The sequence below is a fragment of the Anser anser genome (genome assembly GCF_964211835.1).
Source record: "Anser anser genome assembly, chromosome: 7".
NCBI lineage: Eukaryota > Metazoa > Chordata > Aves > Anseriformes > Anatidae > Anser > Anser anser.
This window is the reverse complement of record NC_139727.1, coordinates 26956981-26983874: the sequence shown is the minus strand read 5'-3', so window position 1 is coordinate 26983874 and position 26894 is coordinate 26956981. Positions and strand designations below refer to the sequence as shown.

Here is a 26894-nt window from a genome sequence, read left to right as displayed (position 1 = left end):
TTGTCTACATCGTTGCCCTAGGCAGTGAGATACAGCAGCAGCATGACAGCTCCCAGCCACACATGATAATTTAAGAGAGAAAATATCTTATTTCATCTCTGAACCAGGGCAGAACAGTTTAAAAAAGAAAAAAAAAATCAAGACAACTTGCAAAAATTGATTTAGATAGCAGTGACAGTCTGCAGAACTTATTTGCAAGTCTGGGCAGTGCACTTTAAGATAAAAACTGTTTAATGAAACGAAGGATGAGTGCTGCTTGTTTGCTTTGTAATGTCACTGCTGTGCAGGAGTAGTGACAGGCCAAACCAAACACCCTGAAAGCTGAAAGATCCCCTTCCAAGGATGTACCTTCGCCCAGCGTTTGGTCCCAAAGACTGCAGCCAAGTGCTTGGGTTGTGGTTTCAGGGACTGAAAACTATTCATTTTCAAAATTATGTAAGCAGGCTGAAGCTGTCGCTTTGAATCACAGCTGCCTCGGTGCTATCAGGGAGGTGATATTTGGATTTGCAATATTCAAAATAGCTCCTGTGAGTTTTTGCATCCCTTTGTTCAACACTTTCAAAGCCAGAACTGTCTCTCCAGACTCCCAGGCCCGCTTCCCAGCGCGGAGAAGTCCACTTGCTGCTGCTCCCCAGGCTGCAGGGAGATGGGACGCGCCAGTCCCTCGCCACCCAAGCGCAGCCCCAGAGGAGAGCACGCTGCGCTTGAAGCTCACCCTGCAGGAAGGCAGCGCTGCTTTCAAACGTACCGTGCCGCTCGCTTCTCCTGCTTCATTTTCTATTGCATGGCGAGGATGTTAATGAGTGTCTGAGCCACGGCAGGCAAGCCCAGGGCATTTCGACTGTGGAAGAACTTCACAGAGAAATAATCTGCATAAAAATCTGAGACACTATTATTAAGAAGGAAGCAAAAATGCAAGCAGAAACCATCCTCCCTCAGCAGCCAAGAAAGGAAGGGTTCTGCAGAGAAAAATGTATTCATTTGATCCATTATTTATATAAAGTGCTCTTTGTAAACCTGATTTCCCATCACCCTGGATGACAGCAGGGGGTAAGACAGGAAAGGAAGAGGCCCATCTTTCAACCTCCAGGGGAGGACAGTCTGCCCGGGCACCCTGCATCGCGCTCAGACCCCGCGTGGGGAACAAACACCAGTGCCATGGGAGGACAGAGCTGCAGGCAGGCGGCATCTCTGCGCTCCAGGGACAGCGGCACTGGGGTTTCTGAGCAGACATTTCCTTCCTTTTGAAGGCGGATGCACCGCCAGGTCCTCACGGTCCCAGTGAAACTGCTTAAGCCACTCAACAAAACCATTAAAAATAAAAGCATTTAATATGGGGTTTTCACATGAACACACTGAAAGGCAGCAGTCTGAAACGGTACGTACACAGCATATATAAATAAGAACAAAGATTAAAAATACTTTGGAAATGATAGACTCTGGGAACAGTTACTGGCTGCTCTGGGAGGAAGCATCCTTGTGAGGCATCATGGCACAGGGCAGACAAATGAGGCACATCCCAGACACGACTAAACCCCCCTGGTTGTGAAGCAGTGTGAGCAGTGGGGCTGCTACAACTGAGGGTCCTCGAGGCCAGGGCCCTGCCAGCCACCGCCATGCTCAGCACGGGCTAAAGGCAGGGCACCGACCCCAGGACCTTCAGTTCTGAGCCTCCCTGGGGACTGCCCTGTCTGGAGACTGCGCCCACCCCTTTGCAGGGGAAGGCATCCAAGACAGGCAGAAGCCTTGGCTGGTGCACCAACGATAGTTTTTCTTAGGGCTAAGCAAGTCTCAGCTGTGCCAGAAGACAGCAGTCTCTGAGCTGGAGCTATCAGTAAGGGGTGACACCGGAGAGGAGAGCCACTTCCCTCTCGTCTGTACAGGAGCAGTGTATTTAGCACGAGGGGCCAGATTGCCTTGCCAAGCCAACGTCCACACAGATACAAATACGCCCAAGTATGCCAGGGGCAAGGGGGAAAGGAGGGATGGGATGAACAAAAGCTTCACCCCACGATCGCCTTTACAGTCTCTGCTAACAGAGCTCTGCTGGGGGCTGCAGGAGCAGGGCTTTGGCTTAGCCAAACACACCATGCCCTTCGGAGAGGAGCACAAAGACAGCCTAAGCCTCTGGAGGGAATGATTACAGACGCATCCGAACAGCACATACGGCTACCATAGCAAACAGCCTCTGCCTTTCCTGACAGCATCCTCGCCCGCCCAGTCCCTGAGGAACCAGAGCTCTTTCTTTGCTGTGACAGAGGCTCCTAACACCAGCAACTCACAACTCCCACATCTACGGTCCCACTAACCCCTACGTTTTCAAGGCAGCTCCTCCACTCCGGGGTCAGGCTGGGGGCAGGCACCCCCGATAAAACACCAGGAACATCCCTCCGGACATTGCAGCATGAGGCACGTGGCTTCGTAGCTCTTCAAAACAAGTAAAAATCCGAGTACAAACCCATGAATAACTCCAGCTAAGCTGCTCAGGGCTCCAACAGCCCCTTCTGACAGCTCTAGCCAGTCAGACTGAACTCCCTGCTCGCATCCCGATATTCACACCTCCTGTCACCAGTTGTCTGGGAGAGCTGTCAAGGACAGAGCTCTAACTCCTGCCGGCTGCTGGTTCTTAAAGATTAGAAGACAATTATAATTGGATTCCAAAGATTATTTGCTTCACCAAGAAGGGCTGAGAAGCATTTAGATGGTTCCCTGACTGATTAAATCTTTATTTCACAGCAGTGACCCTGTGTGTCTCCTCCCAGCGAGCTTGCAGACAGGTACTTGGCAGGATTGGCTTACTGGAGCACTCCAGCTTAACACCACGGCTGACACTGGCCAGCTGTGATGGGGGGGTTATCCTGAATCTAGATGGTTTCATCTCATTTCTGCAGCTCGGGGCAAAAAGCCCAACCTGGCTCCAGCCCTTTCTCCCCACTTAATGACTAATCAGCCAGGCACCTGACCAGCCATCCAAACGTCTCGAGCCAAAGCCTTTGGCACCATTTGCAGCAGATCACAAACGGCTGGAGCCCTCCCACACCTCTCACGCTGCAGCTATGCTGTGCAGACAGCCACCAGACTGCCTGCCACAGCCACCCCAGCATCCAGAGGCTGGGCTGCCCTGCCCCTGACAGCTTCTGCCAGCCTCCTGCCCCCAGGAATAAGCCCTGCTCCTCTTAGCCTCCCTGGGGAACACGAAGCAGAGCCACTCCTTGCTCACCGGGCAGGGCCAGCAGCAGCGTGGCACTGCAGAAACACGAAGGCAGTGAGCAAGGGCTGCCTCCAGCCCAATCTGAAAGAGCGATGAGAAAGGGGCTTTCCCCAGGCCCCACCTGAAGTGATGGCACCCAGAGCCTCTCCTCTTCCACCAGGCCCCCCTCCTGTGCTGGGTACCATTTGCGTGCTCCAGCCCTGCAGGGACAAGGCCAGAGGGACCCCGCAGGAAGCAGAGATCCCAGGAAGCACAGAGGGCATGGCTCCAAAGAGGCACGGTTAACTGTCAGGATGCGGGTAAAGGTTGGAGTCCACTGCTCACACTGCTAACAGAGGGAAGGAAGCAAAACCAAGCCAATGTGTTAAACACCCAGAGCAGAAAGAGCAAAGAATACAGTCTAGCAACATTGCAGAGAAAGCTGGGAGTAAGACAGGGCCCCACAATGCACAGGGCTCCCCTTGTAAGCAGCTCTTCCCAGAGCCGGTAGGTCAGACATGCTGCACAGGTTTTGGTTAGATAGTGGTTTGCCCCATAGTAGAACGAAATATAATTTATGTACAGAACGAAACAAGTCCCTGCAGTCTTTGCCATGGTCTGGTTTCACGGGCGCTGGAGTGTTGGTAAGGGCTGCAGGCTCCCCGCTCAGTGCAGCACAGTATTCACAGCTTGCGAGGCCGGGCACTCCCCACCTGTGCGTCGGTGCGAAGCCATTCAGAGGGACGAGGAGTCCTTGGAAAGCAGGTGGGCTCGCACGCGCCTACAGGAGTCCTGGAGCAAAGAATTACAGCAACTGAATGCCTGAGACACGGAACACCATGCAGGAAGAGGGGGACACGCTATTATCCCCCTCAGGAGGACAGCCCAGCAGGCCAGGTTCTTTCCTCACAGGGAAAACGTGTGCATTTGTCTCTCTCACCTCTTTCCGGCCCTCCAAAGATTTCAGTTTTGCTTGGGACGTGTGAGCTGGAGATCCACATTTCTGTAACTGGACGAGATAGGGGAACAGGAGCAGAGAGAGGAAATGAAGCGGCATCCACAGCATTCTCTGGGAGCTACCTGTACCACCAGAGAGCAGCTGCCACCCAAATCTACTCTTGGCTTGTCTGGCCCAGAGGACAGCCCTACCCACAGGCAGCAGGCTGTGTGCAGCTTGTGAGGGAGGATGTGAGGAGTAAGTGGGCATAAGGCAATGTCCCGGAGCAGGAGTGCAGCTAAACCCAGGGGGACAACACTGGACTGGAGGCCCAGAGCTGCCACCCATGCCCCGGTGGTGCCCTCATTAGCCCTGCACTGCTTTCCCCACAGCAGCTTCCTAAGGCCTTATCTGGTCACATTGAAGAAACTTGGAAACCTTGTCTTGAACAGAGAACAGTGAGCAGCCCCCCAGGATCAGTCAGATGGGTGCCCAAGTTGCATCCAAACCCCCTTCCACAACTTGAGCGGTGCCGCGAGCAGCTCTTACCAGGTGGATGTTCTCTTTGCTGGCTCGTTTGGGCTCCGGTGTGGTGTCCATGCTCTTCCTCTCCACAATAACTGGGGTTCCCAAAACCTTCCGCTGCCGTAAGAAGAGAGGGCCGTTGGCTAGTGCTTAGAGTGCAGAGAGGAAAAGAAAGGGAAGGAGCAGGATGCATTGCTGATAAGCAGCTGGATGCTGGGAAAGAAAACAGGAAGCCAGGCTGGAACAAAGACTGCAAAGCAGAACCACTTGAAACACCGTGCCACCAGGCTGAGCCTGCCTGATCCTAGAGAGTTTGGGAGCTGACAGAAGGGCTGGCCAGGAGCCCAGTTTGTCAGAAGCAGGTACATGCTGCTGCAGGGCGGCCTACAGTGTGCTCACACCTATGCTAACAAGCTAGACTACATGACCAGCTCCCTGTCAGTCCTCATCTCATCTCAGAAAGCAACCAAGCTCTCAGAAAGATGCACAGTTCCTACCGCCAAGTGTTTCAGCAGAGCATCTCTTAGGTGATTAAGCTTTATACTAGCAAGGCTTATTCTCACCATGCTGCCCTTTCTGTCCCCAGTGGATCTGTGTTCTCTAGCAGCCAATACTTTGAACAGTCCCTACCTTTGAGGGCATCATTCAAGCCAGGGCAAGGCAAAAGCAGAGAGCAACATCAGAAACTCACAGCAGAAAGCAGGTCTCAGAGGCTGCCTTTACCTTAATGAGGCCGCTGAAGGAGCGCGAGCGGGTACGTCGTGGTGCTGGGGGTGTGGCCGCTTCGGAGCCAGGAGTGAGAGCTGAAGGATGCTTATTAAACTAGGAGGAAACACGAGGGCAGTAGGTTAGCACGGTTACTGTCAGTTAAACCAGTCCCTTGCTGCTGCATGCTGCCCTCTGGCTAAACCTCTGCCTGGATTTTCCACACCCCAAAATGGAGGAGCAGTTCATAGGTGCTGGGAGAAGAAAAAGGAAAGTTACACCTCCCACACAGGCCTACAAGGAACCTGGGTGCAAAGCTGCTTTATGCTTGCTACCAGGTAAGCTGTTGAAGGAAAAAGGAGCTGGAGGCTAGCAGCCAGGACAGGAGCTGGCCATGTCACCCAGTCTCTGTGGAGCAGCAGGTTGGCTGGGAATGCTCACCTGAAACCAGTTTGTCCCACTCTCTGCAAGCAAGAGAGGAAGGGACTTCTCCCTTCCCAAGGCAAGAAGCTCAACAAGGCCATGATCATGACTGGGAAACTGCTGGCTGGCACATCCCTGGCTCAAAAAACACAGCACAACGTGGTGCAGGAAGCTCCACTGTCAGCCACATCCAGGATAGTCTTCCTCCTCCCCTGCCTTCATACAGGTCATACTGCCTCTTACACAGCCCAGAGCCCCATCTCCCCAGCCTGCCCAGGACTAGGAGCAGCTCTCAAGCAGGCCCTGCTTTCAGCCCTACACACAGAACTGTGCTGACAAGCACACCCCAAAGAGATCTTTCCTCCCCATGCTACCTGCCGAATGAGCTTTTTCTTCTTTGCAGAGTCAGGCATATTGTGGACATGGCGAAAGAGCTCCCTCAGAGCTGCCTCTGTGCGCTGCTGGGTCTCCTCCTGATGGCAGGAGTCCAGTCGGCTTCGCTTCTGAGACTTGAGGGGCTGCAGCTCCTTGGAGCCAGGAGATGTGAGCAAATCCAGGTCATCCTGGGAAAGAGGAGAGAGCAGTCGCTTGCCATGCTTTAATCCAAGTGAGCCACCCATCTGAGTCAGGCTGGGGAGAGTCTCGTGAGCTGCCTCACCCCAGTGAATGCACAGGGCTGTGTTTTCCCTACCCCTCTGCAGCAGCACTGCACCAGCAGGCCCCGTGCCAGGAAGAGGTGACAGCAATACAAAGGTGACCCCATTGCTTCTTCCCTCCCTTCCTGGATGCCAGCTGCAGAAGCCCTTCCAGGCCTGAGAAGAGTCAGTGCAGCTCCTTGTGACACCTTTTCCCTCTCCTGCAGCTACGAGGGAGAGAAGCATTTGCTGGAGAGGCGCAGCCAAGCCTCGTCCCGGTGGCAGCAGGTAGCCTTTATCCCAGCCCCTCTACCGAGCAGCCTGGCCATGGCAGCAGATGCATCTGTCTGGAAGGCAGAACCCCGTGAAGGAGCAGGTGCTGCATGTACTGGGCACGGGGAGCAGGTTTGCTGCTAAAGAGGTGCTGGTAGCTTTCCCCGCACTTTTGATTAACAGATGCTCCAACTCTGCCCAATTTCCCTAATGCAGTTGCCTGCACTACCACACCATATGGTTCCCTCAGTCCTGTTCTCTAACAGATCCTCTTTCACGACTTGGTTTGTTTTCAGTCTCCTTCACTCACAAAGACCCCTTCGCAGCACCACAGCCTTTGCCCTTTCATGCAGGGCAGGCACCACAGCTGCTGGCCTTACCTTCGACGTGTGGGCTCTGGATCCCAGGTAGTGCAGCCTGGCACACTCCCGGATGTACGCTGGGGCCTGTGACCACGAGCAGAGAAAATACCATATGTATGTTTAGTGTGCTGGGCCCTGGGGCAAAGGCAGCCCCCCAAAGATCTGCTCTGCAACCACAACATGCAAGCACTCTGCTGCTTAGGGCAAACAAGGCAATGGGATTTCATATCCTCTGTGGAGTCCCTGCTCAGTTTCCCTTTGATGCAGGCAGCCAACACAAGAGGAAAACAGAACAAGAGCTGGGTTCTACAGAAGCTTTGTTCAAGCAATTCCCCCAGCTCTCAGCTGGACAAAGAGGGCAGAAAGGAAGCTTCTATGGGAAGTCTCTTTGCAGTGGGTAGATGCCTACAGTGACCAGGAAGTCAGAAGACTGTTGCAGAAACATTTCCAACGTTTCCTTGGAGAAACCCACAGACAGCCCCATGTTCCTGTCCTACTGTAGCATCCCACTCTGAGCTAGACAGAGATGCCCAAGACTGCAGACTGTGCCTGTAACAGCAACAGGTTGACTGCCCCTCGCAGAGAAGTCCACAACGAAATGACCCTTTGTATTAGGGATGCAGCTCTTGGCAGCACTCATCCAGGACAAGCCCCTTCAGTTTCCCTCCCCTCTTCAAAGGGAGCCTGGTCACCAACTGCCCCAAGGAGACAGGCTTCCCAGGCAAGAAGCAGGTGCTGGGTGTCCAGCAGAGGGTGGTATTACACTGCACCGTGCTCCTGACCTGCCAAGGCACAAAGGCCACCTCTGAGCTGGCTGCCTTCTCCTGGGCTGCACGCCCAGCAAAGGCTTCCTCTCACTAAAGGAACAGCTTCTTGCAGGAATCCTGCTCTCACTTCAGAAGAGAGCACCCAGAATATACCCAGACAGATCCCAGGTGGCAGGGGTAAGGGCCATTCCGTCTCATGCAGAAGGTGCATGGAGAGCAAGACCCCAAAGCACACTTACCTTGAAGAGTTTCTGCGAGTGTTTGATCATGAAGGTCACTCCATTGTTTAGCTTTGTGATATTCTCTTGCAGGTCATTTGCTGTCACCTGGCAAGGGGACACAAAGGCGCAGCTGTTAGAAGGAAAGTAGGAACCGTCTCTGCTGCTGCCCTTGTTGATTCTGGGGTACAGGCACAGACGATGTCTCAGCAGGAGGTGGGCAGGCAGGGCTCAGAGCACACCAGTGAGCAGAGCTCGGAGAGCCAACACTGCTCTGAGATGAAAGCTGACCCAAGACCTTGGCCACCCAGACAATTCTGGGGCCACAAAGTTCACCCACAGCACAAGCAACTTTGCAGAGAGACATCTTCAAGGTTTGTGCAGAGCTGTTACTCGTAAAAGCAAGTTTGTGATGTGCTTTAAGTTTTACTGAAAAAAATACAGAGCAACAATTGCAAAATGAAACCTACAGTGGGTCTGGACTGAACACTAGGACCGAGTCCTGCCAGACAGCACCACCTCACCATCCCAGCCTCCAACCCTCACACCACCGATTGTATCAGCACAACCTGCCCGTCTTGGTTCCTCCCCTGTAGGCCTGACAAGCCTCTGCTTTCTACCTTGCAAGATCCCACCAACAGATACCGAGGCACATGCTCACATTTCTGGGCCACAGGATGTGGGGCGCGAACATGAGGGCAAGATTGTGGGCAGACATCTTGTTCTTGTCCTGCTTCTTGGCGGTCTGGTAGAGCAAATCCAGCAGCAGTTTGAGTAAGCTGCGGTTGGGTGCAGGAAGGATCAAGAAGAGCAGCTGGAGGGCTTCAATTTGGCGCTCTTTGTCCGGAGTGCTGGTCTTATTTCCCTTCTCATCAAACAGCGTCAAGTCTGCCAAATCACAGGGCTGAACATGAAGGACATGCAATTCCCCCTCCGACAGCAGGCTTGTTGCAACCCGTTACCCTTCCCTCTTCACTTGCGGATCTCCTTTGAACTCCTGCACAGCTTTTCGCCCTTTGTATCCCTCCCCAGCTCCCCAACTCCCCACCTGACGTCTCAATCTCCCACATAACAATACAGTCGCTAAGAGTTTTGGTGGGTTGAAGGCAAGATGGAGGTTCACGTAAAGTAGAATCACAGAATATCCTGATTTGGAAAGAACCACAATTGAGTCCAACTCCTGGGTCCACATACAACCACCCAAAATCAAGATAGTTCACTAATGGTCATTAAGTACATGCTCAGTTATTTAGTTATGTTAACGATTAAGTAATAATGGTTTTTAAGTACTCGTCAGTTCAGGAGACCCCAGGCTTTAAATAGACGGAGACCCAGGTAACCCATGCAGGCTCTTCTCTTGAAGGCATCTTATGCTGGAGAGAGAAGACTGGGCTAGGCAGGCCTGGTCTGATTCCTTAGGGTGTTCAGCTCCAGTTTTTCCACCATTAGGCGGAGATGGCAGGAAGATTCCTTCTTACCCTGCATGTAGGGTTTGCATTTCAGGATCTCCCACAGCCTAGCATGCAGCTCTTGATCGCTACCAGTTTCCTAGCAGGCTGGCTCCATCCCCTCTGCTCATCACTCTTCTGTTGGTCACTCACCTGCAATTTTGAGGTGGGCATGGAAGTGCTTGTGTGTCAGCAGGGGCTCTGGTAATTCACCCAGGAACATCTTAAGCAGGGTGGCCACATCGTTGGAATGAAATTCCCCAGAGTCCAGGTCGATATCTGTACCACTGTTCAAAGCATCCTTTAGCATCTGTTGCCTGATGCTGTTGCCTGGCACCCGAAACAAACCTTCTGCTCGTAGATCTGTTCAACAGAGGGGAGCAAAAAAAGCTACCAGTTATTCAGAGACTGATTCCCATCTTCTTACTATACCAGTTCTCTTTCCAGAGCTTGACGGCAAACCTCGGTGATCTGCATTAAGAGCCACGACTTCAGGCTGACTCCCATAAGCACAAAGAGTACGTGCAGAAGGTGAAATAAATCAGCTTATTTGCTAGGCAATTCTGGGGAACAGCCATCCAGTCCTGCCCACAGCTCCTGCTGCTGGAGAACTCGGAGCTTTCCACCCTGCCTGCACCAGAGACCTGAGGTGGGCCAGATGTCCCTTGGGATAGGAAGAGAGCAAGACAGAAGCACTTACTTTTGTGCAGATACTCAATTAACTGGGAGACCTGCGCGATGCCTTCTTCTGTCAGCGGTGAGCCGAACACTACCCCTTTCTCTGCGGAAGAAAAGATAAGATGTTCAAGCAGCACAGAGCACAGCAGTCACAGATGGTTGGTCCCCACAGAACAGGATCTCAGCATGCAAAGACCACTGCCCCAAAATACGAAGGGGGAAGGTCACAAGGACCCCCCCCGGACGTTATTTCACAAGCACTCCCAAATAAGTCACTTCATCTCACCGTGCTGTACTTACAAGAGCTTCATCATCCTGCTTCTTACCTCAGCTTAATTACAGTTTTTATCAGCTGAGGCAAACATTCTCTAGCTCCTGAAAAGAAAACAACACCAGAACAGATGCTTCAGTTTTAAAGGGCATATCATGCGCAAGCCCGGACCCTATGGAAGCAGCAGCGTGGGAAGTGTAGATGTGACAGCCTGGACTGCCCAGGTGCCTGACGCATTGGCACACTCCACACCTGGGAAGCAAAGTCCAGCTGAATCCTCACTGTGACTTGTCATGGAGCGGAGCAGAGAACTGTGAGACTACGGGAGAGGGGAACAGGCACTAGTGGGGAGAGCAGGCATGATCCAGAGGGCTCATGCTGGCCTCCTTTACAGGGATGGGTAATCCCCAGAATTCCTAAATCTGGTGAGTCTTTTCCATGTCAGCTGCCCCAAGTAAAGTGCAAAGTATCAGAGGGGTGAGCAAGGAAGAACTAGAAAAAAGGGAGAGTAGCAAAGCAATGAGCTGGGCCCTGCTCCATAAGGAGCACCCACAGCTCCTCTCACTCCCCAAGTTCGCTTTCACCTACTGGAGCGGGTACAGATCAGGCATGAGCTGGCACAGATCAGCTCCCCAACTCCAGTAGTGGCAGGCTCCAGCCCCAAAGGAAGAGAAAAGCAACTGAGCTGAAAGGAAGGAGACTTGCATGGGAGGAAGCGTTAGATGAGAAGCATGTTTAAGTGAAAGGTACTTGAACTAGTGCAGAAAACTGTTCTGTCCAGAGGGGGACTTCCCAGGTGAGTGTTTATCAAGCAGGACAGCTTTTTCTAACAAATGGAGTCTTGCTGGTGAAAGGCTTTTTCCACCAGATGGTGGAAACAGCCAGCACGCTCTGTCCCTCTGAATGCTGAGGTAACTCCTCCAGGCTTCACCAGGAGCAACCACAGCCCTGTGCACCCCTCCTTCCCTCCCATGCACAAAGGCTTTGGCTGCAGGTGGCCAAAGAGCTGCACAGAACACACCGCACGTGCTGACTGGCACTGAGAACTTGACCCAGGTATGCACCTGGTTTGTCCTGCCCTCACACTTTGGCTTCGAAGAGCCTGCAGATTAAAGAAAAGAATGTTCCTCCCTCCTCCACGGCCAGACTGGCAGCACTGGCCACTTCCAAGGGCTGGCTGGGCGTTTGCACCCCAGCTCTCTGTGGCTGAGAATTTTCCTACTTGTAGTTGCAACTGATAGGCAAGCTATCCGAGCAGTGCGTTGGCTGGCCTGACAGAAGCTCTCCCCCCAGCCAGCTTTGCCTTGTTTTTTTTTTTTTTACCCCCCATAGCACATTGTGATTTGACTAGCCTTTGGTCTGCTGTACTACAGATCTTACTGTTCTGTGGTGTTGATGTTCACAGCATGTGGGAAAGACCTGGTTAACACTGCATTTCTTGAGCAGCCTTCCTGTACGACTAAATTTATTCCGCCTAAAGTATGTTCCACTTTCTTCCAGGACTTCTGAAATACATGGTAAGTCACCAGGAACTCCAGCCTCCCCTTAAATCAAGAACTTTGTGACCTCCCTCTGATAAAGCACAAGCTCCAGTCTTCCAGGAGAAAGGACAATGTGACCTCTTGATCCACACGTAAGAATTGAAAGGCTTGAGTGCAAAGGGAGAGAACAGCTGGCAAAAGGTTCTTGTCCTTGAAGAAAACTAAACTCATTAGACATTCAACAGATAGAATCAATAGTGGCCAGGAAGAGGAGAGGAAAATACATCTTCTTGAGACATGCCTGACAGATTCGATTTACTTTTGAAGTCAGAAGCTGATATCTGAATGAGAATTTGATTCTCAAAGAAACTTGAAAGAAGCGCCTGGAGAATGGATGCTGAGTTACAAAGGCTTAGATGTTATGGCACGACTGCTTCTGAAACTAAGCAGCAGCATGAGATTGAGTTTCCTGATGCCCAAAGAAGTCGTATTTGCAGTTTGATCAGCTCTGAGCAGTATGGTCCTTGGCCTCTGGCTTTGAAGAAATAAAACCTGTTTGTTCTAGCTGGTCTATAACACGAAGGAAAACAAATGATAGCTCAAAGATGAAACACACCGTACACGAAATTGATTTTCTCCGTAGGCACAAACTCCCTTTTTCTCCGAGTTTGGCCAAGGAGTTCACAGACAGTGCCTGTCAATGGAGGGAGACACTGCCATTGCAGCCTGGGAGCACAGCCAGCAGACTTGGAAACATCTGCTAGCTGTAGCTGCAGTGACACATGGCCAGGGAATGGTCTGAGTGGGGAAAGGCACAGCTCTTGGAGGGAGAGGGTGAGAAGGAGGTGTCAGGTCTGAAAGTAGGCAACAGCAGCGCTCCAGCAGAGTACAGATAATTAAAAAAAGCTAGAGAAGGCTCACAAACCCCTGCTAGAAGGTTTTGACAAGAACGGGGAAGTTTTCTTATGCACTAAGAAAACCATTCAACTCAGGTACTCACTTGCTCCTGTTTGCCAAATAACAAGTGTCTGAACGTCAGGTGTCTGGCACAGAGGCAGGAGCGACACAGGTACGAGCACAGTCTAACTGCAGTTTGGGGGCAGCGTGAAGACCTGTTATTATAGAGCAGCAAGGTAAATCATGGCAGTACTCACTAATTCTCGCCTAAGTATGCTAAAGTACTTGATTTCCAATACTTGATTTTCCCCTGCAGAGCTGTCCAGCCCAGGGTGAGTGCTCCCACTGGGTGCAGGGCAGGCGTCAGCACCAGAAAATTCAGCCTGAGCAATGGAGCTGCAGGGCTTGTCCTTATAAAACAAGATGGAGGCACAGGTTTGGTAGAAGCAAACACTTGGAGAAACTATACAAAGGACCAAAAAAAAAAGACAAAAGAGGCCATACTCAGACACACTGGAACCTCCCTTCTCAGAGGTGCTCACAACAGAGGAACTGCTCAAAGGAATTAGAAATGTCCAACCCCAGGCTGCCAGCATCTGAAGGCAGCTACCCACAGCTTCTCTGCCAGCAGACAGCTGGTCTAGCTAGTAAACCACGGCAGACAGGAGGATGTGAGAGGTGCCCAGATGGAGGTAGTTTGTCTAGATGAGAGAGGTTTCACTGAACTTACAAGGAGAACCAGCATCCCCTCGGAGTGTGGGTGGAGGTGGGAGAAGGCACATACACACCTAGAACACCCTGTAAGATGTAGCAAAACCAAGCAGTAATGCGAGCCAGCGAACAGGAGAGGATCCAAACACAACTGTGCTGCTCAAAAGCGAAGCTCAGACTTCTGAGGAGGGGGCTGAGGCTACTGTTTTGTAACTCCAGAAGAAAACTGGAGCTGAGTGCTTGCCTCAGAAGCATGATCTCCCAGGGCTGAACCTGGGCTTGAGCAGAGCCAGGCAGCAGAGCTTTGCCACTGACTGCTAGGACCTGGACGTGGATCAGAGCTGCACTGGCATTTGGAGAGGCTCTTACCTGTTTTATAGATTTGAGCTGAACAGAAAAGACCTTCAAGACAGCTTTTACAGCAACTGAAGGAGACAGCAAGCACCAAGTGAAGTCAGTGGCCTGGAAAACCTGGGCATTACCGTTCTTCACAGAACTTGATGTTCTCAACCTTTATTAATACTCCATCACTTATGAAGAAAGCTAACGAGCTAAGGAAAACAGAGCATGGACTACCACAGACAAAGTCAAGCATGCTGTGTGCAGAGACAAAGCCGCCTTGGCATGCATTGGAAGAACTTGCAGTTTGTTCGGACACACCTCTCCAGATCTGCGCTATCCAGACCAGGAGCATGCACGCGGCCACATCTCTGTGGTTTGTGCTGGAATCCCCAGAGATCACCACCAACGGTATCAGGCATTCAACACGAGCTCAGAAGAACAGGTCTATGCTGGAAGGTATGTAAACTACGGGTAACAGAGGATGACTGTCAGCATCACCCTGGAGGTGGGCACCAGGCGTCATGCCATACTCACCTTTGCGTTTCAAAGACATCAAGGAACGAAAGAATCCAGAAGCTGTGCTGTTTGCCCCGGGCAGTTTTGGGTCTTCCTCTCCCATCAGCTGGGCGAGCTCTGCCCCAGGCAGGTCGATGAGCCGGGTAATGTTGCTGACAACCAGCTCTGTGAACACCTCTGGTTTTTCATGGCGCAGCTTTTCCACGAAGAAGTCGGGATTGAAGATGATGGGCTGGCTGCGGAGGGAGGAGTCATTGCAAATGACAAGATTGCAGATGGCATCACTGGAAAAAAAAAAAGAGAAGGAGAAAAAAAATAAAGCAACTCCTCATCACTTTTACAGCCAGCTGGTCTGCCCCAGAGGAGGCATCTGCTGACACAAGAGCTACCGGTCTATACCGACAGCCCTGTCTGTCTTTGGTGAGCGTTCAGCACCGTGCGGTTACGTTTCCCTTTGGAGCTAAAACATTTCTGGCCTGTTTGCACAATGCAGCCCATGCCTAGCTCTCCACGGTGTGATGGTAAAATATGCAGCACACAACAACGCCCAACCAAAGAAACTGTCACTGCATCCACATCCTCCTAGCTGCGGCAGCAATGACATCCAACATTTTACATCAACTTACCACTCCCGGTCATAAATAAGTTTGGTTCTGTCTCCTTTCCTCCCAGAAATTCACTCCCCGTGGCCTGAAAGTCTAAATCCCAATCTAAATACTTTCATGGCCAGCTTACACTCAGCAGTTCCCATTGCTGTCCCAACGTCACTACCTTTCTAGAGACAAACAGGAAGTCGCCATGCCCTGGGACTCTGTTTTTAGGACCATGATTTTGTCACAGCACTGGCTCGTAGTATTGCTAGGGATCCAGGTGACAAGCTGCCAACAAGGTGACACCCCCCGTTCAGATACACATTGATCAGTCCCCCCGAGCCTCCTCTTCTCCAGGCTGAGCAGGGCCAGCTCCCTCAGCCCTTTCCCACGCGGGATGCTCCCGCCCCTGAACCGTTTTAGCAGCCCTTCACTGGACTCGCTCCAGGAGCTCCAAGTCTCTCTTGCCTCTTCTTCAGGCTGTTTTTTCTCTGACCTCCCAATTCTCTCCTGACACCCACCTTCTCCAGCTTGAAAGCTTTTCACGTGGCGTGGGAAAAGGGATGCATCCGAGACGATGCTCTACTAAGGGTTATCTGCAACAGGTACTTACCCCTAGCAGAGGTTAGGAAAATCACATTTCCCATGTCTAAAAATAAAGTTATCAAAGAGATCCCGATTTAATCAGCACTCCTCACCATGCTCCCGCTGAACTTAGCCCGATTTCCGTCTACCTCTAGGTCTTTCATTATCATCTTCCCACCACTGTCTCAAAGGCTCGCACACTTCTGAAGTCAGGCCCAGAGGCTAGCACCTCCCTTGCTTCTCCTCTCCCTCTTTTACCTAAAAGTGAGGATTCATGTCGTTAACCCCCAGTCACAAGCTCCTGCCACGATGCCATACATTGCTGCAAAGCGCTGCCCTGTCCCCGCGAGTCGGTGTGCTGGGAGGAGGCTGCCCACCGCCCGGGCACACACTGCCTGCTTTCACTCGCTGACATTCCCAGTCCCACCAGCCCCACGCCACCCGAGGTGTCCCCGTGCCAAGCGTGCTCCCCCGGCGGGCACAGCACCCTGCCCCTGCTGGGGACGGATGGAGCCCGCGGCGCGGTGCTCTGACCGCGGCCGGGCGGCCATGCTCGCTTCCACACCTGAGCAGAACGGCTATCTGCGTAAATTTGACCCAAAAGACCATCTCGGTGCAATTCCCAGGGTGTTGTGATCGGAATAAGAGAAGGAAAGCCGGGCTCTGGCTCCGCAGGGAGAAAGAAACTCGCTGAAATCACAGGACGCCAGGCGCTCAGCAACACTTGCACCGTGAGAATCCCCACAAATCCCTCTCCCCTTCTCGCTGCTCCCCGTGGATGTCTGAGGCTCCTGCGGGAGGACGGAGAGGAGGAAGGTCTGCGAGGCAGACCGCACGGCAGGCTGCCAGGCCAGCCAAAATCTCTGAGAGCTCCGAAAGGTTTCCAGCTGCCCTGCTCGGAGCGGCCTCGGGAGCATGCTGCCGACTCCAACTGGGGGCCACATTTTCCCGAGTACCTCCCAGCGCGTTTTTCAGCACTTTGTTCGACGCAATAAATCAAGACGGAAAACGCAACAGCCCGGTCCCCGCTGCCAAAAAGCGGCCAGCGATCAATCCGATCATACTCGCATTTCATCGCACAGGGCTACGACGCACGAGCGGTGCCAGCCCTGAGCCCCTCGACACCTCCTCCCGTGGCACTGCAGCCCCTGAGAAGGGTTAACGGCGGGCGCCTAGGCCCAGTGACCCCGCCGGCAGTGATCCGTGCGCTGGTATTCACCCGCTCGCAGTTTTGTTTCCCCACAGGGAAGATATGCAAATACTCTGCAGCGGTTACACCGAGCGGCACGGATGATCTGCACCCTCCGACAGTCAGACACCTAGATTCGGAGAAAGGAAATTAAACAGTTTCGTCAGCTAGAACTGACCGACGGGGCTCCTCTGCACAGCCGGCGTTCGAGCTGCACAAAGTTTAGCGACATTTAATGCGAGAAAAAGAAAAAGAGAAAAGTAAATTTCTTACATGAGTGCTGAGAGCTTTTGGAGAGGCATTAGGAAGCAGAGACAGGGGAAAGAACTTGCTCCTTGTTTGCAGCAACAAAAGAAACCTGCCTGTCCCAGCACAGCCTATGCAAATCCTACGCATGCTATGAGACACAAGGGCGCATTATTGGGGCTGAAAGGCCCCCTTGGCACACACTGGGCATCAGCCTTCACGCAGAGACAAAACAGAAAAGAAAAGCTGGACAAATTGATTCATGTCTCTTGCCAAAGGCTGCGTAGCTGGAGTTTAACGGCAAATAACTCCTACATGGAAACCGGGGCTCTGAATCAGGACTGGCGTGGCGTTAAGTGCTCTCCACCTGTATCTAAGAGGGGTCCACAAAACAGCCCCAAACCCACCCCGTGTTTGCCATGAGGAAAGCCAGGCAAACGCGTTCCCAGCAGCATCCGAGCACAACCGATGTCGCGGCACCGGCAGGACAAGAATGAAGTCCCCTAACCGCACAACCCCGTGCCCAGGAGCCTTGCTCGAGACGCTCTCAGGCCGCGCCTTTGACGCTTTTAGATCATTTCAAAGACTCAACGTAGCCCGCGAGCTGGGAACAGCCCTGTCCCTTGCCGTTTGCCACAACGGCTGTGCCACCACGTGCCGTCCTGCCACTGCCATCCCGCCCGCCGCAGCTGGCACCAGCCTCGCGCGCCCTTGTTGCGGCACTCCGACCAGCCACTTCGTTCGGAAAGGTCACTTTATTAGCGGCCCTTCCTCGCGCGGAAAATTTCCCTTTGTACCCTTATCGCTGATCAAAATGGAAATGCGGAGCACGCCCCCATTTCCGAGCAAGGATAAAGCCCCCCCTGGCTTCCCGCACAATAACCCTGCCAATCCCCGATGCTGCGCACACCACAACCTTCAGAGAGAGCCATGTGCCCCATCTGCTGTTTTCACGTTAAAAAAGGAAGATGGATGTACTCTGCCTACACTCAGTTTATGTAACAGCAGCGAAGGGGAGACAAACATTTATTCAGGGAGGTTTTTCGCTATTTTTTTTTCTTTGCTTGCAATGAGAGATGTATTTTTATATGCTGTGAGCTCAGATCGCTTTCCGACACGTCGAAAGGCAAAATAAAGGGCTAAACAGCTTCCTCCCTGATCCCATGAATAAAGTCAAATCCCAATGAATAATAAAACCTTGTACTAATAGGGTTGTGATTAAGACAGCAGATTAAAAAAAAATGGGCCCTATATTGTGCCGAGATCCTTGCCATTCTCGCATCTTTCCGGAGCGAAGCCTGTGATCCCGGCCAAGCCACAAAGAAAGCTGTCTGTCACACCCCGCGTTCTTCCTTCAGGCATGACAGCCCCATCATTTCATGGGGAGTGGATGGTGCAGGAGGTCAAAATCATGATGGATCAATTAATCCCTAAGGTAACTAGAGCCGAGCCGGGGAAATGTCTCGGAAACGAGGACAAAAATGAGGTTTTAAGTGGCAAAACCTGGTGATTGAACCTGTGGGAAGGAGCTTTGCAAGCAGGCAAATTAGCTCGTGTGGAAGCAAGCTTGCATTCAGCTAGGTGAGACCTGCTGTTTTAGCAGCTTTCACGGAGTTGTTTTTTTTTTTAATTGTTCTAACTCCGTGCATGTGAAGGCAGAAACAGATTCAAGCAGCATGAAATAGAGCATAAAGAGAACGCGAGCCAAGAAAGGGGAGGAAGGGGTACCTCTGGGGCAAGGCGTTAGCCGTGTTTGCCTAGCTGGGGAAGAGCTGGAAGCTGCTGATGTACCTAATTCAGTGGGCAAAAACATCTCCAGTGCCATTTTGCGCGCCTCGGATGTTGTTGCTAAAAAGCTAATACCTCCGTCACGCCGCAGCAGCCGAGTCTCACCATAGAGGAGTAACGGGATTAAAGAGCTTTTGAAAATAAGGCAGATAATGGAAGAAAATCTCCCTGTCTAATAACAAAACCTTTGGACTGAGAAACAGGCAGGCTACCGCCGAGCAGCGAGCGCGGAGCGATAAGCAGCCGCTGCCAGGGAGCACAAGACGCGAGAGATTCTTCGCCTGGCTAAGCACAAAGGGAGACGGGATGGATGCGCTCAGGCTCACGTTTCCCCGGGGAGGGAGAAGGAGCATCGCTCCCCGCGCCGGGCCGGAGTAAGGAATCAATTAATGCGGCCGTCTGAAGGCCGTGTTCCGGAGCCAGAGAGGAGCCAGCCCAGATTCTGCGACGAGATGAAAGAACCGGAGTGGAATTATGTGAAATCGTTTTAAGAACAAAAGGAAGAGAAGACAAATTATTTCCTAGATTTAAAAAAAAAAAAAAGAAAAAGATTTAAAAGAGCTCTAATGGGAACGGACTGCAGGGACATCAGAAGTGACTCCACAGTTAAGGGCGTTTCGAGGCTTGTACTTCAGGCTGACATTCTTGTAGGGCAGCGTAACAAAGATCGCATTCAGCCCTCCGATTCAGCACAGCAACTCTTCCCGGGGTGACTGATTTTCCTCTGAGAAATGTCAAGAAAAACATGCCACAATTTTTGCCTAGGGTTGTGCTCGTAAGGTCCGTGAGGGCAAAGTCCCTTTGTGATGAGCACAGAGCGCGCAGCACAGCGGGTGCCAAGCCTTGACCACTGTTTCTAGACTTAATCCAAGCGAGCCATAATGGAAAACACCGCCTTTTTTAATTGTTGCTTTGCTTTCTTCACCTCCAAACAGCTAACACGGAGCGAATCAGCCTTTTGGCTACGGGAATCAGATAATAATATACAATTTAAACAGCAGGGAGGCGGGGAACAAAGCTGCTATTATGCGACAGCAGCCTGTGCTGGACAACCTGGAACTAATGCGACACTCGGCCATCTTTCGGACGTCGGATAAATTGGCTTTCCGGATCCCTGCTACAAGCCATGAATTCAAATCCTGCCTCAGCAAAGGCCTCAAAGCGGGCCTCGGCAACATCAGCTGCACATCTGCGATGCGAACCTGGAGGCAGGCAGACCTATCTGGGAAGATAAAAGGGCTGGGGGGGAGCGTGCCTCGGAACAAGCTGAGCGTGCAACGCGTTGCGAGCATCGAGCAAGACTGCAGTAGCAAGAGAGCTTTGTGCATGGGAAGCGTCGGGAAACTGACATTTCAGCGTGATTTTCTCCAAGTTTGACCTCGGCGAATTCTTTTACGGTATTTTTCAGAAAGTCCACAGGAATACTGCGACGGGGCCGAAGCAGTACTTCAATCAGCCGCCAGCACAACATCAGAGTATCCTGATGCCTTCTGGTACTAAAAGGAGACAAACTAAAAGGGGGAGACAAACTAAAAGGGGGAGACAAACTAAAAGGCACCCCAGCGGAGCTGCAGGCTCACCACGGCGCTCCTCACCCAGCCTCCATCCCAGCGGGTGATCCCGCGGCGTGCCCAGGGCTCCGCAGACACACCGAAACCCCGCCAGGAGCCCCGTGATTTTGCACGAAGGATTTGCAAGTTGGTGTGTCTGCCTTAACGTAGTCTAACAGCTTTAAATAAATAACAACCCTGATCTTCACGACTTTCGGCGCGGTACGAAGTTTGTAAATGTCTTTATTTTAATGTAAACCCCTCCAGGAAGCAGCTCGGAAAGAGCAGCCTTAGATCCAATCAGGATTTCACTGAAGCCAGCACCAAAACTGAACCTTTTCAGACGGCAGCAGCTGCCTCTCCTCATTACTGCTCCATTCACTTTTATCACTGTGGCATTGGGAACCTCAGTCACAGCTGGGGACTCCGCTGTGCTCCGTGCTGTACAAACACAGAACAAAGGCAATACCCCGTCTTCAGAGGGCTGATAGCTAAATCTGAAATGAATGCTGGAGGGACAGAAAAGAGGAGGAATCCCAAGAGGAGAGGCAGCACTATCAGTCAGCGTGACTGATAACTGAACTCCGCCAGCTTTTTTGTAGACACTATTAAAAAGGAGGGCGAGGAAGGACAGGGAAAATAATCAGGTCACACTGCAGACATTTAGAGAAAACCCAGCTTGTGCACGGGGGCAGCATGGGGCTGCGCACAAAGGAGCGGGTCCGAGACACATCATGCAGGGCGATGGGACGTGGGGAGCGAGCCCAGGCCGGGAGCTGCCGGCGAGGCAGCCTGCGAAAGCCCTGCAGCCCCTTCCCATCGCCCAGAAGCATCCTGCCCGCCTTGGAGAAGGTCACAAAGTCCTGGGGCTGGGTGACAGCCTGGCACAGGCAGCGGGTGCTGTCACCAAAGGGCGAACGCCAGCCAGGTAGGTCCCCCTGCCACGGTACGTACCCACATACACTGCAGATGCTGCTCCTTGGAAGAGCTGAAATTAGCTTGATTGTTCCTTTAAAGCCTCCACCATTTAAACTGCACAAATTTATTTAAAAAGAAAAAAAGGTTAAGTGCCTTTGATACACTTTAAAACACCCATGACCGCTGACAGCTCCCACTTCAGGTGGGAAGGGTTTGTATAAACAGGAACTGGTGTAGTTTTCTCTGTATTGCTATAACCATGACACAACGATGCATCTTTTTTGTTGTTTACTTTTCCTAACATGCCACTTGCTTTGGGAACACCCTACCGTAGACCTGAGTTTTCCCGTAGACCGCTTGGCACCACGGGCGATCTGCCAGGGCTGCTGCCTCCCACGTCCAGCACAGGTGAGCGCATCAAATCCCTTCTCACCAGAAAGCCCCCGCAGACACCACGGAGCAGGGCGGAGGCCACGTCCCACGTTCCAGATGTGTAAACTCTCACAAGCTGGAGCGGCGACGAGGCACCCCTGGACGCGTGCCAGCCCTCCGGTAAGCCGGTGACATCTGCTCGGGGCTGCCGAGGCACACAGATAAGCAGGCGAGGCGGCCGCGGAGCGGCGCAGCACGCGGTGCTAGCGGCAGAGCCGTGCCAAGTAACCAACTCACCGAGCTGAGCAGAGCGGGGGCCTTCCAGGGGGGATTTGGGGCAGGCTAGGACGTCAAAAGCTGGAAGGTCGCACGCAGCCCGCTCCTCGACAGCTCACGGGGCTGCAGGAATGCCCGTGTGGAAGCCCCAAGGCGTAACGCCGCGTTTCAGCGTCCTGTCTGAACTCCAGCTAAAACAAAAAGGGAAACTAATGCCGGCTCCCCCGAGAACGCGCTGCCTCTGAAAAATCAGAGCTGCCACGCTGCCGCTCGAGAAGAAAGGATGTTTTTGGATGGACTCCAAGTTATTAGAGATTTATAGGCCAAAAGCAAACATATTAAAAGTTTTTGTTAGCCATCTGGCAGGCAATTATTTAAGCAGCTTATCGCATTCCCCGCTATCTGCAGTTTCTGAAAAAAAAAAAATGTACGAGGGAACTCGAGAAAGCCTTATTGCAGTTACCTAGCACAGAGGTGAGAAAGGCCAAGAGCCAGGGAGCGAGGCTGCTGCGCCGTGGGGGAAGATGTGCAAGGGCCCCGTTGGATCTGAGAAGTGCAAGGAGAGGCTGGGACCCAGCAGACGTGTGTGTGCCCACGGCCTCAGCACTGACCAGCCTCTACGCCACAATCCAGCCTAGAGGGACGGTGTTTCCAAGAGGAACGTGACTTCAGTGCAGTCACTAAGCACGAGCCACCGTTCCCATCCTGCCGCCTCCTTCCCGTCTGTCTGCGCCTCTTGTGAAACCACCACACGCTGCAGACCGTTGCCCTTTGGGACAAGGGATTCGGTTTCCCCAGCGCAGCATCCAGGCTGAACCGAGCGCCCAGGCACCTTTAAACAGCGCTAGTGAAGCCCAGTGACATTTCCATATGCATGTGAATGCGCGCCCAGCGCCCAGGCGATGACTAGGCTGGCAAGGAGACCCAGACGCTGCTTTGGGATATGTGGGCAAGCCACTCTCCCCCTTCAGACAAACACACAATCAACTGAAGTGCAGCAGAACAAGGATCCCGTTGTCCAAGCCCATCCCAGGCCCTGGATGGGAACAGGAGGGGGTGTTACATGCAAACATACAAAAATACTGCAAAGGCAATGCAGCCTTGTGTCGGGGTCAGGATGTGTGGCTACGAGGGCTGGGCAGAGTGGGGGATTAAATGCAAGTCTGAGCCTCAACAATTTTAGCGAGGGCTGTGGGGAAGGGAACGTTTGAATAAGCTCGTCGCTGCTCCAGGCTATCTTTGGATGAAAGCAGCCATGTGTTCGCACTTGGCTTTAACAGCCAAACCAGCCGTTTCTCCCGTGACCCTCAGCAAGTCGCTTTGACTTTTTACCATTAAGTCATGCTTACAGCAAACATGTTCCTATTTGCAGTAGGACATAGACGGCAATTGTCTCCCCTTTCAGTGCCTATTTACGACGTGGGCTGTTGTCGTCCAGCTGTTCTGTGACACTACCAAGAGGCCTTTTCCCAGGACACCCTGCCTTCCAGGCCCGGGGCTGGAAACCTTCCCCCTCACGCCACCCCTGCCACACCAGATGGGCGACACGAGCACTGCATTGAACCTTAGATGTACTCATTGAACCTTAAACGTACTCGTTGAACCTTAAATGTATTTCACAGAAGGGCCGAGGTCGGAAGGGACCTCTGAAGACCATCTAGTCATGCCGAGCAGGATCACCTAGAGCATGTTGCGCAGGACGGCATCCAGCTGGGTTTTGGGTATCTCCAGAGACCCCAAAAACCTCTCTGGGCAACCCAGTGCTCTGCCACCTCCCAGTAAGAAGTGTTTGTATGGCTTATATGGAGCCGGAGCCTCCTGGGCTTCAGCTTGCGCCTGCTGCCTCTCATCCTGTCGCTGGGCGCTGCTGACAAGAGACCGGACACATCCTCTTGATGTTTTAGATACTTACATGTGTGGATCTAGACGGTTATATGTGCACCTAGACGCTTATATCCTTTACACCCTTTAGACATTTACACGCACCGATGAGGGCTGCCCTCCGCCTTCCCTGTAGCAGAAGGACGTTTGTCCTTTTGAGGCCAGGCGCCGCGTCACGCTGCAGTTACCGCCCCGTTACGAGGAGCCGGGCAGAGGCTGCAGACAGACCGACGGGCCGACGGACGGACGGACGGACGGACGGGCAACGGAGCGGCTCCGACCGCCGCCGGTGACACCGGGCACGGGCACCACCTCGCGTCTCCCGTCCGTGCCAGCTACCACCCGCCCTTCCCTCAGGACGAGAGAAAACGGGGACCAAAAAATAAAAACACACAAAATGGGGGGAAAAAAAAAAACGAAAACCAGCGGCCGCGCTGCCCCCCCCCGCCCGCTCCTACCTGCGGCCGCCCCGCCCGCCGGCTGCCGGCGCTCCCGCCGCCATTTCAGCTCATACCTGCCGCCCCGCCTCCCCATTGGCCCGCCGCGCCACCCGCGGGTCCGCCCCCCTCCTCGCTCCCGCCTCGCTATTGGCTGCGGCCGGAGGCGCCCCGCCGCCATTGGTCGGTTCGAACGAGCACCGGGCGAAAGAACACGCGCGACGCGGCAACGGGTACCCGCCCCCCGCGCGGGGCACGCTGGGAGTTGTAGGCGGGAGGGTGGTGAGGGGGCGAGGAGGCTGAGGGCCATTTTGCCTGTGGCTGAGCATCCCTCGTGGCTGGGCTGGCACGGAGAGCCCCCACGGCTCCAGGCAGGGGAGAGGAGGCTGGGTGCTGCCTGCAAGGCCGGCACCTGCGAGCCTGGGGCTCTGTGCAGAGCTGTGGAGGTCCTTGTGTCGCTAGCACTCAGTATCCACGCACCTGACACCCCAAGTTTTATTATTCAGTAGAAAAATGCACATTGCTGCCCTTTTAAGGGAACTTTTAAAACGTGGTTTACAAGTAACGGGTGCAGCAGGACCTGCCCGAGCCTGCAGAGACAACAAAGTGCTGCAGGAAGTATGACTTGCACCATAAACCCCAGCTCATGTCTCTGCACGAATTTTTTTTAATCTTTGTTCACCATCAAGGAGAAATATGACAAGAAACAACAGACAAGCACTTTTCTCTTTTCCTTGCTGCATGGAAGCACCTGCCTTGCCCCTAGCCTGAGTCCATGTTCCCCTGCACATTTGCTATACACGGGTTTGCACACAGCTTTCAGGTAGCAACTAAAAGAAAGAAAAAAAGACTTTTTAGAAACAGTAAGTGAAAGCGTAGATCAGAGTGCTGAGGGGACTGGAAATTAATCTGACAGTTTTTTTTTAATTGACTAGATTTCTGCTGGAGTGGTCCCTTGGCATCTTAAACCTCCACACTTAATTATCTCACTGCCAATCATTTTAGCATAAACACCAAGTTCCTCTTATGCTGCTGCCCCCAGGAGGGTTTCTCCCGTCCCTGCACCTTGGTGTGTGCCAGATCTTGACTTTGCACTGCAGAGGCCCAGGTGTGCCAGCAAGGAGCCCCAAGGGCACTGCAGTGTGCTCAGAGGCGGCGATGGCCCATCCCTGAGCAGGATGCAGTAGGGGAGAGCCCACAAGACACATTTGTCCCTCTCAGGGGGACGTGTCACCCCTCGCCCTGCCCCATAGCAGAGCTGCTCTGGGGCTCCCGTGGGACGCAGGGACACAGCTCTGCTCCCTGCCAGGGACAGCTGCTGCTGGGGAGGGGGCTTGACTCGGAGCCAGCCCCCCCGAGCGGGATGACGTCTCCTCTCCCAGGGTTTCTATTGCATTACATGATTAATTAGCTGATTAACAAGATGTTGTTGTGGAAGAATCTGTTCTCTGGACACCGGCTCAGGCAACACCATCCTCTGTGCTAATGAAACGCTTCTGTTCCACGCAGGCATGCACTAATTTAAGCAACAACATGCAAATGAAGAACAATACAGTGAGTAATCTGGAGCTTTTAAATGAATTAGCTACAGCCTTCTCCAGGCTCTGTCTCCAAGGAGCGAAGAGAAAGCAGGAAGATAGATAGCTCTGATGGGCCCAGAGCCACGTGTTACAGGTGCTGGCTGGCTTGGAAGGTGACCTCCGACCGCTGTCTGTCCCACCATGTCCTGCCCTCAGGGGGTGGAGGAGCCAGGCCTCCCCCCCAAGCTTTTAAAGGGATCTTGAAACAACAAAAAGAAGAACAGAATAGAGCCACAAAACTGGATTTGCAGCCTCCAGAAAGCAGCCTGCAGTAAGAGGCTGAACAAGCACAATCCGTTTAGCTATTTAGGAGTCTGAAAAGCGTTGCAATTCCAGAACGTAAGCTACCACAACATGAAATGACAAGACTAAAGGCTTCTTAATACAGAAGAGGAAAGGGAAGCCAGATATGTTCACGAATGCGTGTTCTTCGCAATGTGAGCCATGGGACCCTTATCCTCCAGCCACTGCCCCCACTTCCATTCTTCTCTACAGCATGCTTTGGCCAAACACTATCTTTTGGGCTCGGTGCAGAAGTAACTGAGTGAAAACTGATACTCAGGCCAACCTGAGATGTCTGGGCAGCTAAAGGTCCAGGGTTATTGGTGCTGCTCAGGTGCAGCTGGTAGGGAGGTGGTGAGAGCAGAGGAAAGACCCACTCTCAGCTCTCACAGGTAAGACAAAGGGCCAGCCAGCGAGGTTAGCAGCAGCAGCTTTTCACCCAATTAAGAAAAAAAAAAATGCAGCAAGCTTTTTGTGCCTTGCAACCAGGCCTGGCTGAAATGATCAAAGCAGAGGCAGAAACCTGTGACGGCCAAAGAGCAGACAGCGCCTGTGGCACAGATCCCACAGTTGAGGGATTGCCCAGGAGAAGGTGCTGCCAAAGTCACCCTGTGCTGAGGGAGGGAGTTATACAAGGAAACGGGCTGCAGCAAAGGACTTTTCACCAGCTCTGGCTTCTCTTCCCGGCCAGCCCCCTTGCTGCTCTCCGTGCCACAGCTTTGCTGCTGGCAGCCCCCAGCCCCACCATCCCAGGCTGGTGCCCCGCAGGGTCCCAGCACCAGGACCAGCTGCACCGCAGGAGATGTGCTGAGGGCAGTGTT

The 26894-nt window shown here is 52.9% G+C and overlaps 1 protein-coding gene across 3 annotated transcripts; it reads right to left on the bottom strand.

The window, feature by feature from the left end:
• Positions 1–1312: 1312 nt before the first annotated feature.
• ARHGAP19 (Rho GTPase activating protein 19) lies at positions 1313–26790 on the bottom strand. 3 transcript variants are annotated; one of them, XM_083844044.1, is made up of 13 exons: positions 24233–24286; positions 21915–22084; positions 14398–14663; positions 10184–10264; positions 9637–9846; positions 8697–8923; positions 8057–8143; positions 7069–7134; positions 6155–6343; positions 5376–5474; positions 4677–4769; positions 4131–4199; positions 1313–3982 (listed from the first exon to the last, which is right to left on the bottom strand). In XM_083844044.1, the coding sequence occupies exons 3-13, from the start codon at positions 14480–14482 to the stop codon at positions 3926–3928; spliced, it is 1263 nt and encodes a 420-aa protein (XP_083700170.1). In that variant the 5' UTR covers positions 14483–14663; positions 21915–22084; positions 24233–24286; the 3' UTR covers positions 1313–3925. The 3 variants fall into 3 exon arrangements, with proteins under 3 accessions (XP_083700170.1, XP_083700168.1, XP_083700169.1); XM_083844042.1 differs by lacking the exon at positions 21915–22084 and having other exon boundaries at positions 24233–26790; XM_083844043.1 differs by lacking the exons at positions 21915–22084; positions 24233–24286 and adding an exon at positions 17017–18163.
• Between the last annotated feature and the right edge of the window lie 104 nt (positions 26791–26894).